Here is a 16,457-nt window from a genome sequence, read left to right as displayed (position 1 = left end):
AAGATTTGTTGATCAACTACATCTGAAAGGGGTTTTCTGACCTCTAATTCAACAAGGGCCAGATGTGTGTCTTGCTTGGGGACACATTACTGCTGAGGCCAATGAATGGTCAGTGCCTTTTTTAAATATATATACACACACATTCTGGTATTTTTGTGTTAGGTATTGGAGAACCTCTTGAAGAAATAATCACATTTACCATCTTTTTTCCCTGGTTCTCTCCTCAGGCAGCAGCGACCCATTTGTTCAGCTGACGTTGGAACCTAAGCATGTTTTTCCAGCAGTGGAGTTGCGGTCTACGGAAGTCAAGAAAAGTGAATTAAATCCACTTTATGATGAGACCTTTGACTTGTGAGTGTCTACAAACAACTTCATTCCCCCAGACCCATTCCACAGGTCTCTCACCCTGCAAACCTTTTCTGCACTGATGAGGGGCAGTAAGCCCCCAAACAGCTGTCTGAAGATCGGACCTTTACTTATGGAAAAATTGGTAGTGGGTTATGTTACCAGGTCATGTTCCAAGACCTGACATTGACTTATAGGGTATCCATTCAATAGGTGGCACAAGAAAGCCAGCTTTAGTCCTCCCAGATAAGAGCATATTTACAATCTGTACTCACGAAACCTAAGGTCCTTTTGCGGCCCCAATGAAGTGAATGGGTCAACATCAGACCCAAAAAATGCGAATCGGAGGTGGACAAAAAAACACGGTTGCCTGCATGAGCCCTAACACTGAAAGTCAAGAAGATATTTTCCTTCCACAGAAAGCAATTGTTGAGTGAAATTAATTGATAGGCCTTGCTTGGATTTCCCCACTAGACATTAGGCAGGGCTGACCATAGCGGTGTATGATCTTTGCGGCCACACAGAGCTTATTGACCTCCCCTGCAGAAGAGGGTGCAAATGCCTCCCAAGTGTCCCTCTTTTAGAAGGACAGTCCCTCTTTTTGTCCCAAGTCCCTCTGTCCCTCTTTGATCCTTAATTGTACCTCTTTTTGACCTGGGGAATTAATGCATAAATGTATATTAATAAATTTACTAAATTGCTCCTTACTAAACTATTTGTATGGTTTCTACCTGTAGTATACCATAATTTCATTATTTGGTGCAATTTCTACCTTAAAATATCTATAATCTGATGATTTATGTGCTAATATTTAAATTGATATTAAAGTGCAAGAAAAAGAATTGTCCCAGTGGGCCCCACATGCTGTAAAAAAATAAAGGAACTTACACTCACCTAACCGATCCCCAGCGTCTGCATTTCTGATGGAGTCAGTAATTATGCTTTGGGTGCAGTTAGAGAGGTGGCCTAGTATGAAATAAAATTGCCGCGATGTGCGCTGCACATGTTGCCCCTCTTTGTGATTTTCAAAAGTTGGGAGGTATGGGTGCCAGAGATGTTCTCAGGTCTGAGGTTTGTGGCCATCACAGATCTTGAAACAGTGGGATTATTTATATATTGTATAGCACTGTTACTTTATCTATGCAGGTTTGTATTTGGTTACTGTATATTTGCATTATTTGAACACAGTAGAGTGGTATGTACTTAGGTTTTGTGTGGGACTACTATGTAGGTAGTGTACAGAATATTATTAATAATTTGCACTGTAAATCATTCTTCTTTAGATGTTTGTTTGACCAATCTATGACACAATTATTTAGGCATCGTACCATACGGCATTTATAATTAGGCATTGTTTGGTATGGTTATTTGTACATTTTGTCATTGTATATCATATGGAGGGCACCACCCAGCAAAGGTCTGCCATGACACTAGAGACGTCTCTGACTACTGTCTTCTCTGTTGTCCTCCCTCAGCCTGGTGACCCCGGAGCAGTGTGAAGTCCCAGGAGCCTGTCTTATGCTGACTGTGTTTGACTATGATGCCATTCTTTCCAATGATCTGGAAGGAGAGGCGTTTTTACCTCTTGCAGATGTTCCTGGGTTAAAAGAAAAGACAAGCGATCCAGTGGCTACTATCCCTCAAATACGACTAGCCCTCACCCATCCAAAAATCAATGGTCAGTAGGGTTTCTAACATTGATGTCATTTCACATATACTGTACATATGCAGATGTCCTTTCTTTCTTTTCGTCCTTGGCTCGAGATATCCCAATATGACAGTCGTAAGATGACTGTCTGGTGCAACACAATAGCTGGCTATCTTGTGTCACTCATTTCAGGATATCTTAAGCCAGGGGGAAAGTTAAGGAAGGACACATCTGTCCAGTAGGTGTAGGTTCCACCTCTGGGACCCGTTCCTGTCTCCAGAACAGAGTTCTGTCATAAGTGGCCGAGAATAGAGAGGAGCTCACACATGCTCTCAGCTATTTTCGGACGTGCCATTCCAAGCCAGGCATCCCAATCCCTCTCCCCCCCCCCCCATACACATGCATGCTGGGCTCCGCCGAGCTTACATTTGTTCTTGATACAGAGACAGGCAGCAGTAATCATCTTTGAGAATGAAGGATCAGGCATATCTGCTACAATGATTCGGGACATCCCCTTACACATTAGATGGTCAGCTGGTCCTGTCCAAATCTATAGGTACGGCCAGCATTTACCTAACGTGTGTGATCACCAGGGGTTAAAGCCCTGGTGATCAGAGATGGCCGAGCATGGTATGGAAGTAAAAAAAAAAAAACTTGATTATCTGCTCTGGTCATCCAGGTTCCTGCAGCGCATGTCCCCAATGATTTTTGTTCCCAGCCTGGCCAGAAGTGTGACGTGCCGATGACCCACGCATCATCGCTGCCGGCCAGTCAGTGGCCTCAGTGGTCACATGCCCTGCCTGTCCCCATGACACTGATTTCAGTAGCACCATGTCATGCTAAAATTCCCCTGTGGTGGCGCTACAGAGGAATGGATCCTGCTGCAACTTACAGCTGATCCCTGGTGGTCCCTGCAACAGGACACTCTCTGATCTGCTTATGTTCAAACAATAAAGGTATCAAAAATAGACAGGCCCTTTAATAAAAAGAATCAGTCTCCAACTGTGAATCATCGACTAAGGGCTCATGCACACGACCGTATTTATTTTTGCGGTCCGCAAAAAATACAGATGACATCCGTGTGCATTCCGTATTTTGCGAAACGGAACAGCTGGCCCTTTGGCCCTTCATAGAACATTCCTATTATTGTCCGTAATGCGGACAATAATCGGACATGTTCTATTTTTTTTGCGGAACGGAAATACGGACATACGGAAACGTAATGGACACGGAGTAACTTCCGTTTTTTTTTTTGCGGAAGTGAATGGTTCCGCATACGGAAAACGGAACGAACACGGAAAGAAAATACGTTCGTGTGCATGAGCTCTAAATAAAATGTGAACATTCAATCTCAACACCACAAACATTTTCAGAAATAGTCCGGGAACATTGATTGTAGACAAAGAACTGACAGCGAGCCAAGCAAAACGAGAAGCGTCCCTTTAATGCTCAGGAATGCGGTTGGGTAACCCATCAGAATGCCGGCTGGCATCACGGTGACGTCATCAATTGCATCCTGTTTTCATACTATTGTTGGGACTAAAACCATGTCTTGTCTCCTTCTCAGGGGATCGCATCTTGCAGCTCCTCGACTGTCGCCGTTCTGAAAAGGAAGCTGCCACATTCGTCAAGCTCCGTAGGCAGCGGGCCCGCCAGTCTAAGGAAAGCGAGCGGTGACATGCGTAGAGGACATGATGTATACAGCAGGACAACCAGTGGTCACCATGGAAGAATTTTATTGAATGCACGGTCCAGGAATGTGGACATGAAAGGTTCAGTGACTCTGAATTCTAAACATGGGTGCTCACAAAGTAACTTTAAAATAAATGTGTAAGATACAACATACAAGGATTGGGAGGCCTAAGGAACACCTTGGGCACCAGAACCTGGTGCAGCAGAACCCCCTTCAGCTAGGCCAAGAAACTTAATTAAAAGGATTACCCCACGAAACGTATTTTTTTATGCAATGAATAGGACATTTCTAATGAAGTATCATTACAGTATACATGCAATAAAAATATTGTTAGGTTTTTATGTACATTACATTCTTCTCTCTGGCCCTCTGCTGTTAATCCTTCTGGTCCACCTTCTCCTGCATTCAGTGGTGGTGTAAGGTTATATTTCCCTACCTCGTGAGATTTCCCTACCCTCGTCACTTCCGGTTGCACCGGACATGATGTAAGGAGGTGTGCCGCGCCGCGCAGGCGCGCAACGACGGGGTAGGGAAATTTCACAGCAAAGTGCGCATTCGCCGGGAGCCTCGCCAACGGTTAGGGTAGGGAAAAATTACGGGCCAGGGCGCAGGCACGGTGATCGGATGGATGTTCTCAGCTGGACACCGGCCGACACTGCGCATGCGCCGGGAGCCTCACCAGCGGTTAGGGAAGGGAAAAATTAAAGGCTTTTCCCTTCCCTAACCGCTGGTGAGGCTACCGGCGCAATGCGCAGTGTCGGCCGGTGTCCAGCTGAGAACATCCATCCGATCACTGCGCCTGCGCACTGGCCCGTAATTTTTCCCTACCCTAACTGCTGGCAAGGCTCCCGGCGCATGCGCACTCTGCTGTGAAATTTCCCTACCCAGTCGTTGCGCGCCTGCGCGGCGCGGCACACCTCCTTACGTCATGTCCGTTACACCGGACTCACATGCTCAGTAGCTTCTTTGCTCCCTTCATCCTCTCAGGACCCAGGCACCATTCACATTCATTCATCTAAATTCATAGAAAAATAACAACCACATCTCTCTCTATACAGTGGAGAAGGAAACTGTGGGGGCATTACAGGCCATAGTGTTATTTATTAGTGGAGTCCTTGGGGCTGTGTGTCAGGGACTATTTTCTATGCAGGGAAAAAACACAGGAAAAAGGGTTATCAAGAGCTGACAGAAATGCACTCCTGGGATATCCAATGTCAAAAAAACCCGATTTCTCCGGAACTCATAAAAAATAAAATCGACAAAAGTATATATATATATAAAAAAAAAACAACTATGCGTTTTGGACACAGTAAGACTTATCCTTAGCTTAGCATGCCATCTGTAAGGACAATCTTATCTTGTTGGAAACGCGCATGTTTGTTTGTTATCTTTTTATACAAGATGTTTTTAATACATTTACAATAAACAAACAAACCTGCGCGTTTCGGACGCAATATGACATGTCCTTATTGATAGCATGCTATGAGTAAGGATAAGTCTTGCTGTCTCCAAAACGCATATTTTTTTATTTTTTTTATCCTTTTGTACAAGATTTTTTTTTAATGTATGTACAATAAAGGATTGATTTTTTTTTTAAGGAGTGCCGGAGAAATCGGGTTTTTTTAACATTGGAATTCCATGTCATTGCCGGTCTTCAGTTCAGTAATGCTCCCTGCACCCGAGTCTGGATGCTACGAGTTAATGACAAGAGTGGTGAGCGAATCCCATTTTGTATGTTATCATTATTACTCCTGGGCGATGCAGGTGCTTGAGGGTCATATGTGACGAGCTGCTGCCCACCCACACAAAGGGAAGAGATGAGCTGCAGAGGGGTGAGTGAAAAGGTGAAAATTACAATAGAGAGTGGCATTTTTTTTGCATTTATATAGTTGTAATAATGATGTCAATTACTCCAGATATCTTTTTTTAATTTTTTATTCGTGGGATAACCCGTTTAAGTCAACAGTGAGACTAAGAGCAGTGAGACTATGGAACTCTCTGCCCGAGGAGGTGGTGATGGTGAGTACAATAAAGGAATTCAAGAGGGGCCTGGATGTATTTCTGGAGTGTAATAATATTACAGGCTATAGCTACTAGAGAGGGGTCGTTGATCCAGGGGGTTATTCTGATTGCCTGATTTGGAGTCGGGAAGGAATTTTTTATTCCCCTAAAGTGAGGAAAATTGGATTCTACCTCACAGGTTTTTTTTGCCTTCCTCTGGATCAACTTGCAGGATAACAGGCCGAACTGGATGGACAGATGTCTTTTTTCGGCCTTATGTACTATGTTACTATGTTACTATGTTATTCTAACTACAAATTGGTTTAGACTGGTAGATCAAAAAGTCAGTGGTTTCCATTAGAAGTCTGCTGAAAACTGCCTCTGGAAGCGCTTGTTGTGAGCACTGAACTTTCTTACTTTTTCTTCTCCGATGGACACGATAGAATTCCAGCTGATGAAGAAGATGGGGTACAAGGGCTGGGTGAAGGAAGCATGAAAGCGGTAAAGAAGTGACATATCATCTGATGCTTCATGGAAGGACAGAGTTCCTTCATCCCAGTCCAAAAAGATACCCAGTTTCTCGTGCTGTCCTGTGGCTACCAAAAGTCTCTCGCCATCATGCCAGGCATAGCAACGGGTACTGCTCCACTCTAGGCACCAGGAATGTGAGTTCCTCCCCAGAAGACAGGAACTTTGATACCCCTTACGAGAAATACCATGATAAGTGACACCCAAGCTTACACGATTTCCAGAGAGATGGACCTCCCAATAATGACGTCCTTGGGCCATCGGCTCTCTGCCCAGCACTTGAGTATAATGATCAAAGCGTTCTGTATTTTCCGGATAAGCCTGACACTGCAGTTTACACAGGACTCGGCGGTTCCCTTGCATAAGACACAAGTTGTTATGGGCCGTGTCTGGGTCCAGGCTGATATCCCGGGAATCTGAAAATGAGAGCGAACGTATTTGGTTTAGTTCGGCCCACGCTTGGGGTATTCACACATAGACGTAAGGTGAGACAAGGCAGAAGTAGGAAATGTCTTACACTGGAGAAACTCTGTTCGTACCCGTGGCATCAGTGGCAGTAATGAACTTCCCCAGAGCTTAGGTGGTAATATTGGATAACTGGTTCGTGTGGTCCACACTGTTGCACAAAGTAAGACCATACATGAATAAGAGCAAATGACATTCATTAGAAGCTCCACATATTCCATATTTATTTCAGCTCACTTTGCCATGGTATTGCTCCTACCAGAGGCAGGCGTTGAAGCTTATGGGCACCTATCGTGGTGTCTTCATACGTAGGTATCATGCACCCAGGCTCAGATATAAATGCTACCTCTGCAACTCATACTAAGGCTACTGGCCCTTATTCTAATTTCTAATAATCATTCTCCTAAGAGCACTCCCCCCATCCGCCCATGGCTACGAGAAAGGCCCTTACTCCAATTTTATTAGATTATTCTTCTAACAGCATAGGCCATCAATATCAGATAGGTGGTGGTCCGACCCCCCGCATCAGCTATTTGAAAGGAAACTTTTCTTCACTGTTTATCTGCCCGACATTGCAGCAGTGTAATTACAGCTCCTCCTTCCCTATTCACTTGAATGGGACAGAATCCCTCCCGCTGCAGTGTCGATGTGAGCAGGTAAATGGTGACGAAAACGCAGCACTCGCAAAAGCACTGCGCTCTCTTCAAACAGTCAGACCCCCTGCACTACATAGTGGCAAACAGGGTGCCTATGGTCCATAATATGCACTTTTAGAGGGGGTTTCCAAAACTTTTTAAGTGTAACTGTGTTTGCTGTGTAGGGACAGGGATACAGCACATTTTTCTAATATACTTTATTGAGGGAAAACGTTTATTTATAGTAAAAAAAATAGGGTTGAAATGATTTTTTCAGAGACGTTGCTAAAGGTGGGTTTACGTCACGTTTTTCCCATCCGTTTATCGTATACAAAAAAACGTACATTACACGGATGCCTCAGACTGATGCAACACAGTAACATCCGTTCACCATAGAGTTCCATTGAAAAAAAACAAAAAAACGTATACATTTGTCTTCGTAACAGCACAGTGGAAAGATAGTGAGACCGGCTGCTCCAGATACAGCCATAACTAGTTAAAATATACATCAATATATAAATAATACAGTACATTTTGGTCTTTTCCTGTTCTGACGCGCTTTGTGATTAACCAGCCGCCAGGAGCGATGCCTGTGTGAGCTTGTACTGAAAATGCATGGAGGCAGGGGGAAGCAAGAGGGGAACAGCGGAAGGGGGATTATCTGTTTCGGCAGTATAGAATTGGGAAGTACACTGGGTTCAGTATGTGGCACTGTGTATGTAATGTTTTGCAAGTATGTCTTTAATAGTAGGGCTGGAGGGAAGGAGTTACGTTGAGAAATTGGCATTGCGGGGTTGGGGCGCCGTTTCAGTTTTCGCCTCAGGCAGCAGAAAGGCTAGGTGCACCCCCTGGGAGGAAGCATGCTCAACCTGCGGCCCTCCAGCTGTTGTAAAACTACAACTCCCACAATGCCCTGCTTTAGGCTGATAGCTGTAGGCTGTTCGGGCATGCTGGGAGTTGTAGTTTTGCAACAGCTGAAGGGCCGCAGGTTGAGCATGCCTGGTATAGAGGGACAGTAATTATACGATAACTGTCCCTGCGTACAGTAGAAGAGTTTCCCCCTGCCTCCTTGCATTGCCTTTAGTCAGCGCTCACCGCTCACACAGACATCGCTCATCATACAGCGCGGGGAGAACAGGAGAAGAGCACACCGACAGCGCTAGCCGCGCTGATCAGTGAGCAGGAACGACGTGTAGATATTTATTTACCGTATATATTTAATCTAGTTATGACTGTATCGTCCCCACTATATGAGGGAGCGCGCGCGCAGACGCCCGCTAGCTCCCAGCCCGTCTTCCTAGTCTGTACAGAACTGCGCTGTTAGGAAGACGGATGTCCCTTAGCAGCGGCTCTGAAAAGGATCACTGCTAAGGGACATTTCAGCCCTAGTTTTCTGGTATAAATAAAGATTTTCCCTAAATAAAGTCTATAAAAAAAATTCCCCTATCCCTGTCCCTACCGATTAGCAAAAAAACCTGCCAGTTACACTTTAAATATCGACAACCTACCTTCAGGAGCACTGTTGGCTCTTTCAAACATCTTATCAGTAAGGGTGTCGGATCCCCACCAATCTGATATTAATGACCGATCCTGAGGATAGATCATCAATGTTTAAGACCTGGACAACCCCGTTAAGGACTCCGTGTGCTTCTGTACAGGGTCCATGCACACAGATTTAACTTAAGCCCTTAGAGTACGACCGCTCAGCGCGTTCGAGTAGCAGATGCAAAGTGGCCGCCTAAGGCCTCGTAGACACGACGGTATTTTGCATCCGTGTCCAATCGGCATTTTTTGCTAATTGCACACGGACCCAGTCATTTCTAGTAATGGGGGTACGAAAAATTTTGAAAGTATCCGTATTTTGAAGATCCATGGTTTGCGGACCGCAATACGGACACGTCCGTGTGCATGAGGCCTAATGAGGACTGCACTATTCAGTAGGTCTGCATTTTTAATGACCGCCCGGTATTGCGGGTGCCGCGCTGACATTAACAATGCAGACTGACTAAACTGTACGGTCCATTAGCCACTGCAGCCTATATGGCCACGTGGTACTCAACGACAATGTGTTTGTGTCGCAACTGCTACATTCTGTGGGGGCAGCACCTTAGCATAGCGATAACCCTTACTCCATCTGTTGTTGGCCCTCTATTCTACCACGTTCTAGGGTGCCACGTTCTTACATCACCCAGCCCCGTCACATGAATGCTGATTTCTCCCGCTAACCTTGCTGGACAAGTCGGCCCATGTGATCTGCGCACAATTCTTGAAGACTTTGTTTAAACTTGGAGACGGCCGCGTACAGTCCCATCCACTGTAGTTCCTGAAATGTGGATCGTTCCTCCTGCAGCACAATAGAATATTTGAATGTATAATATGGTGTTCTAGATTTCATGTGTGTGTCCAGCAAACATCCCCAAAATCAATGTGTTAATGCTGCATATAAAGCCGTGTCTGTAAGACAAGAATACTCGACACCATTATAATGTATGGCGGATATGTACCACAAGCTGATCCTGCTGCTGATCTGGAACGACCTGGGCAGTCTGCATCGTAAGCCCTTCTTCCAGATCTTGGCTGCTTGTATTCTTCATCGTCTGATTCTCTGCTTGTTCCATCATCTGCAGCAGACGAAATCCTGAGGACTGCAGGATCCTTACCATGTCAGAGAAGCCCTGGCTGACCACCCTGCGATGTCTGGTAGATGAAACCTGAAGGAATTATACATGGTTATAATGCTGAATAGCTCACACTTCAGAAAATGTCTACCATGCAACACGTTCCTTGAAGTAGGCCAATGAAGGTCTGTTAAAGGGAGTCTGTCAGCAGTTTTGAAAGTGATAAACTGCTGACAGCGGTTGGGTGTTGGAAGAGCTAAAGAAAACATACCTTTTATGGAGCAGCTTTTAGCATCAGGAGTAGGGTGAATATGAAGTTTTATACTGCCATGTTTGGCTCCCAGAAATGCAAAGGAGGAGAAGCTTCACTGCGAAGTGCTCCATCCATTGAACTACTCCCCTTTGCTTTGAGCGACAGCTGTACCATCCAATCAGGAGACCAGTACAGCCGTCACTCAGAGTAGAGGGGAGGGGCTATGAAGTAGCTCAATGTAGAGGCCAGACCACGCTTTACAATGAAGCTTCACCTTCTGGGCATTTGCAGGAGCAGAACCTAGCAGCATAAAACTTCATATTCACACTACTCCTGATAAGACTAGCTCCACAATAGGTTTGGTTGTTCTGCTCTACCCGGCCCCTACCTAATGCTGTCAGCAGTTTAGCATCTATCAAAACTGCTGACAGTCTTCTTTAGATGCCTCAGATGCCTACCCAGATTGCCTGCCTTAGATGTGTACCTCAAAGTGTCTGCCACAGAGGTGCCCCTACACAGTGCCACAGATGTGGCCAGTCCCTGATACAGAGATACCCCAACTCTAGTCATAGCCTCCTGCACCCATCACTAGTGGGGCTTACTGAATGTATACACCACCTATTTAACTCAATAGTAAATCTGTCTTCAGGAAGCTCCAAAAATTCCTCTTGTCGCGGCTAGAATTTTACCCTTTATCACTATGGCTGTGTGAACAAGGAGATACGGAGCTGGGAAACAGAAAAACCATCAGGCAATAGCATGAAACCATTCAATGGTTGACCATGTCCATGGTCGGGCTGGAAACAATTTTTAGGTGAGGGGCTCTGCGCTCTGGCTCCTAAAGGTAGAGGACCTCATAAATACAACAATTAAAGATCGCATCTCAGGAGGCTCAACCCTAATAAATCAGACAGACTTTGACAGGGTTGATTTTGCTGATTAAAATGATACCTTTCAGGCGAAAATTGGTTGCGGAGTTCCTAAAGGGAAAAAAATATATATGTAAATGAGACGTGGCCAGCATAGAAAAGCTGAGGTGCACTAGGGGAGGCCCTGCATTTTGGGGCACCGAAGCCCTAATTTGCATACAGAATAGAAGTCTTTTTTTCCCTCGGGAACGCCACATCTGATTTTCTCAAGACAGATATAATTTTAATTTGCATGAGGAACAATCCTACCAGTGGGGTTGATCCTGCTTACAGGTGCTCTTTACGTTCAATGCACGGGAGATAATATTTAATTGACATTTTGCAGTTGCAATGATCACTAGTGTTGAGTGAATCGGACCTGACAAAAGTGGAATTTGATCCGAATTTCAGGGAAAATTCGATTCGCCGCAAAGCTGAATTTCCTCGTGCTAATAAATTGATTTTCCGTGAATGGTGGTAAAAAATATTTTAAAAAAATCATACCTACCTAATTTGTTTGAGTGCAAAGAGCCGGCCGTCTCCATCTTGACTGAAGATCCAGTGCGAAATCCCGTGTGCGGTGACATATGACGTCACCTCGCCAGCCAACGTGAAGATGTTTTGCGCTGGATCTTCAATCAAGATGGCGGCGGCTGGCTCTTCGTGATCACATGGATGAGGGTAAGTATGATTTTATAATTTTTTTTTAATGTCAGATGCCGCGATCAGCTATGAACGCGGCATCTGAGGGGTACAATGACGTGGAGCAGCACAGTCGCCGCTCCCTGTCATTGCACTCACTACTTACAAAGAAATGCGCTTCGTGCCGAAGTAATTTATCGCAAAGCAATTTTTTTTTTGTAAAATTCAGTGAAGCAGCTGAATAGAATTTTCTAATGATCACTTTCATGGCCAAATTTTTGCAGGAAACTCAAAGAAACGCTAGAAAAAGGTGACCTATTCAAGTGCATGGAAACAGCGACATCCCCCACATCCGTGTTTACACCTTATAATGTACAATTTTGGTAGCTTGAAGTGGAATCGCCTTTTCTTGGAGAAAAATAAACATTCTTCTCCCTATTTAAGTTCTTCCTCAGGAAATGATGTAAAGACCCTGAACTTATTTATATAATGCTGGAAAACTCAGTACTCGTATGTACATACAGTAGATATTGTACTTTAAAGGTGCCCCTCAGTGGATAGGGGAGATAGTGATCAGTAGGGGTCCGGCCGCTGGGACCCCCATCAATCACAAGAACTCTGTGTTCCCCCATTTGAATGGAGCCGTGGTCATGCATGCACACGGCGGCGTCCAACGCTAAGGGGCTGGCAAAGATAGCCGAGGGCAGCAGGCACATGCTTGACTGTCTTTCCGTTCAAACAAATGAAGACCGGGCCCCAATTCTCATAATTGGTGGGGTCCCAGCGGTCTGACCCCACCGATCAGACACATCCCCCATGTATAAGTATTGATAAGGGACAACTCCTTTAAAGCTGACCATACACTTCAGAGTCTGCTGAACACTTGCATACTCGGCTTGGGAGTAAAATCAGGTCATACGGCTACCTTCATAAATGATTATTTGATGCAAACTGGAAAACCCCTTTAAGTGACTGAAGTACATACTGCTGGGTTTATCTTTTTTTTGGAAGGGGTTATTTCAGCAACATCACATGGGAAACCATTCCAGTAACAGGATTCCCCTCAACGTTCCCATGTCTGGAAGCAATGACTCATTTTCTGGCATAAATACGCCAAAATATTAGACGTTCAGGCCGAATGATACACAAATGTCTCAGATCCAAATAGAAGGACTTCAAAGTCATACCCAACCTGACATTGTTTTTTAGCTTTCTCCAGGTTCTTCACCTAGATCTTCACTGGAGGAGAGACTGGTACAACGCTCGCATAGTGCACCCGTAACCATAAATCTCCTCCATTGCTTTTAATGCATCCTAAGGCCCCTTTTACACAAGCAAGTTTTCAGCGCGGGTGCGATGCGTGACGTGAACGCATAGCACCCGCGCTGAATACTGACCTATTCATTTCAATGGGTCTGTGGACATGAGCGTTTTTTTTTCATGCATCAGTTCTGCGTTGCGTGAGAATGGCAGCATGTTCTATATTCTGCATTTTTCACGCAGCCCTTGCCCCATAGAACTGAATGGGGCTTCAATGAAAAACGCATTGCATCCGGAAGCAAGTGCGGGTGCGATGCGTTTTTCACTAATGGTTGCTAGGAGATGTTGTTTGTAAACCTTCAGTTTTATATCACGCGCGTGAAAAACGCATCAAAACGCATTGCACCCGCGCAGAAAAAAGTGAACAACTGAACGCAATGGCAGACAAATCTGACTGAACGTACTTTCAAAATGGTGCGAGTTTCACTGAACGCATCCAGAGCTAATCCGTCGCGCTCGTGTGAAAGGGGCCTAAGGCTCCATTCACACGTCCGTAAGTGTTTTGCGGATGTGCGATCCGCAATTTGGGGATCCGCACATCACAGACACTATAATAGAAAATGCCTTTTCTGGTCCGCAATTGCGGACAAGAATAGGACATGTTCTATTTTTTCCAGGAACGAAATTGCGGATCCCGAAAAAACGGATGCGGATCCAGGAAATGTGGATTTGCATCCGTTCCAGCCCCATTGAAAGTGAATGGGTCCGCAAATTGCGGAACGAATGCGGACCCAAATTACGGATGTGTGAATGGACCTTTAGAGTGAATTCACATGCGGCAGATTTGTTGCAAATGTTTCTTTGACTGTCCCGTTCATCTGAATGAGGCTTGTAGAAATCCATGTGCTTGTCCCCAAAACAGCCCCATTCAGAAGATTGGATCTGACTCTTGGGCCTCGTGCACGCGATCGTTGCCCGGCCGTGCCCGTATTGCAGCCCGCAAACAGTGGGTCCGTAATATATGGTCACGGCCGTGTGCCCCGCGCATCACGAATACGGACCATTCACTTGAAGGTCCGGTGCGGAACGAAGGCACATAACCGCATGCACTACTTTTTTTTTGCGGTGTGGACGCATCACAGATACATTCAAGGTAAATGAGTCTGGCTCCGTCTGTGGAATGCATGGAACGGTCGATCAACAGCCGAGCGCATGAGGCCTTAGTTAGAAATGTCTGCAATAAATCTGCCATGTATGAATATACCCAAAATAGATAAAAAAAATAGCAAAAGCTAGAGAGATGCTCAGCTACATAATAAGTATACTATTATGTATAGAACTATATACTGGAATTAAAGGGGATTTCCAGCAGAAACAAAATTACATGGAAACAGCTAGGCATCAGCAAAGAGAACATTATAGTAATGGACCCATAGCTGAACTTTCCCTTCCTTCCATGACTTTCGGGGTCCTTCTGCTGTGACCCAATAGGGTCCCCTGAGAATCACAGGTTGTCGGGCTGCTGGGACCCCAACAACCAGCTGTAAGCTATAAGGGAGCTGTAGCATCGGGGAAAGTGTTATGCTCAATGGGTTGTCATGTGATGTATGGACACGCTGAGTTCTCCAGAGCAGGACATGCTCTGGGTAATAGAGGGGGTCCTTAATAGGAGACCCACACCCCTCTTAAAGGAGTTTCCAGAATTAAGATATCAATGACCTATCCTTAGGACAAGTCATCAATTTCAGATTGGTTAAAGTGCCAGGTGTCGGAGGAGCAGTTGCTTTTTTTCATTTCTGATCATTGGCTGATAAAAAAGGGCCCTTACTCCTGATTTAGAAACGAAAGAGATTGGACTGCAAATATCCACAGGGTTCATGCACACAGCAGTGTGTGGAGCCTGTATGGTGCCTTACTATAATGCACAGTCTCAGTGCACTGCCATACAGGCTCAGCCAGAATCCATGTGCATGGAGATAGTCTCTCAACTCTCCCATAGAAGGAGTGGAGAACATATCTTACTGGAGGTGCCACTTTTTAATCTGGTTTCTACTGAATCTGACAGAAAAAACTCTGCATGACATGTATGAAATTAGACGTGTAGAGAGGTACAGCAGAGGGCTCCTTCACCTCTATGGCAGTCATATTTCATCTCTGTACAAAACCCATGCATGAACCTTAACAACGAGGTGACCATCGGGGTTACATACCAGAGCGCTCGGGGCTTCATGACCTTCATTGATCACAGGCAAGTCAAAGCTGTTGGTGTTTTCAGTTTCAAGAGCTCCATCTGGCATCTCTTCTTGGCATTGATTCCTGCCATGACTGCTGAAGGCGTTGAAATCATTAGACCCTTGAAGACTGGAGAAGTCATCCACCATTTGGGCAAGGATACTGTTCTTGCAGAGTCTCGGCGAGGAGTCTGGTCGAAATGTGGACCTACACTGTGGGCAGGAGCTTGGCATTCCCTGCAGAGACCAACACTGGGTAATGCATGTCAAGCAAAAGGTGTGCCCACAGGGGATGGTGACTGGTTCTCGAAACAGGTCCAGGCAGACCGGGCAATACAAATATTCAGAGCAGAGAAAGGTAACAGTGGCCATGTTACAAGAAGCGAGGACACAGCACTGGAGGGGGTCGGAAGGTCCCGGACAATGGCAGGATATCGCTTCTTTTGTTTACTCCCTCCTCCTACATAGAAGAGTGCTGCAGAGATATGGCATGGGGAAATCTGCATCCAAGTATAGTCCATCCAAGTGATTCCTCTGTGACTTCCTCACATGAGTATCTTCCCATTTTATCATCACTTGGTAGCTGGCTGGTTAGCACTTCACGTATGTCCTACCACATCTGCTCCTCCTATTCCAGAAAAGGAGCCGGATGCCGAGCGGGAGGGAGAACCCGTCCTGGTTCTGTTGTGTATTGCAGCTCAGTTATATTTAAGTGGATGGGGTTGAGCTGCAAGATCATACTCAACCTGTAGACAGGTGTGGCATGTTTCCTAGACAACCCCTTCAAATAAAATGTACCAGCACTGTAAAACACAAGACGGATGCCTATAGAACGCATAGGGGGAAATTAGTGTTATTTGGCCAATGATGATTTTACACTGAATTTTAACATAATATGGAGGACACCAGCAAAGGAAATTTGTTAGGCCGGGGTAGGTCTAACCAACTTCAAGCTCTATCACACTGTTTGTAGGGGGGCCCAAATCGGTATAGCAGTGATGGAGGTAGGGGTCTGCCTTAATTAGCTAGTTCTGGTAAGGTATAATGTAGCATTGAGTTGAAGCACAAATTAGATTTGCTTCTAGAAAGTTCTTAAAGGGCATGTCCGACCCCAATGCAAGAAGGCACTCGCCTACTAAATGTGGCTCAATTCTAGCGGCAAGGCAAATATCTCTGCTCCTTCCAGTCCCTTGCAGAATAGAAGTGTGAGGTCCGTCCATGGTCATGCGC

At 45.3% G+C, this 16,457-nt stretch overlaps 2 protein-coding genes across 3 annotated transcripts in view; one reads left to right on the top strand and one right to left on the bottom strand.

Moving 5' to 3' along the window:
• UNC13D (unc-13 homolog D) overlaps positions 1-3,938 on the top strand; it is an 80,167-nt gene extending 76,229 nt beyond the window's left edge. For both annotated transcript variants that reach the window (XM_040438809.1, XM_040438808.1), the window contains exons 31-33: positions 228-351; positions 1,821-2,023; positions 3,561-3,938. In XM_040438809.1, coding sequence (XP_040294743.1) covers positions 228-351; positions 1,821-2,023; positions 3,561-3,670 — 437 coding nt within the window. In that variant the 3' untranslated portion in view covers positions 3,671-3,938. The remainder of the gene's footprint in view (positions 1-227; positions 352-1,820; positions 2,024-3,560) is intronic.
• Positions 3,939-5,901: 1,963 nt separating this feature from the next.
• LOC121005954 (E3 ubiquitin/ISG15 ligase TRIM25-like) lies at positions 5,902-15,810 on the bottom strand. Its single transcript, XM_040438811.1, has 5 exons — positions 15,207-15,810; positions 9,820-10,026; positions 9,542-9,659; positions 6,733-6,831; positions 5,902-6,631 (listed from the first exon to the last, which is right to left on the bottom strand). Exons 1-5 carry the CDS (start codon positions 15,597-15,599, stop codon positions 6,045-6,047), a joined length of 1,404 nt encoding a protein of 467 aa, XP_040294745.1. The 5' UTR covers positions 15,600-15,810; the 3' UTR covers positions 5,902-6,044.
• Between the last annotated feature and the right edge of the window lie 647 nt (positions 15,811-16,457).

Source organism: Bufo bufo, chromosome 6 (assembly GCF_905171765.1).
Source record: "Bufo bufo chromosome 6, aBufBuf1.1, whole genome shotgun sequence".
Taxonomy (NCBI): domain Eukaryota; kingdom Metazoa; phylum Chordata; class Amphibia; order Anura; family Bufonidae; genus Bufo; species Bufo bufo.
Note: the sequence above shows the minus strand (reverse complement) of the source record. Positions and strands in the feature narration are given on the sequence as shown.

What these genes read in the sequence shown, in the direction of transcription:
- LOC121005954 (XM_040438811.1), bottom strand. Translation starts at nt 15,599, where the DNA reads ATGGCCACTGTTACCTTTCTCTGCTCTGAATATTTGTATTGCCCGGTC. An exon ending in AGCAGCAGGATCAGCTTGTG is followed by an intron (nt 9,660 to 9,819) that starts GTACATATCCGC and finishes ATTGTGCTGCAG; the next exon opens with GAGGAACGATCCACATTTCA. An exon ending in ACGAACAGAGTTTCTCCAGT is followed by an intron (nt 6,632 to 6,732) that starts GTAAGACATTTC and finishes TCTCATTTTCAG; the next exon opens with ATTCCCGGGATATCAGCCTG.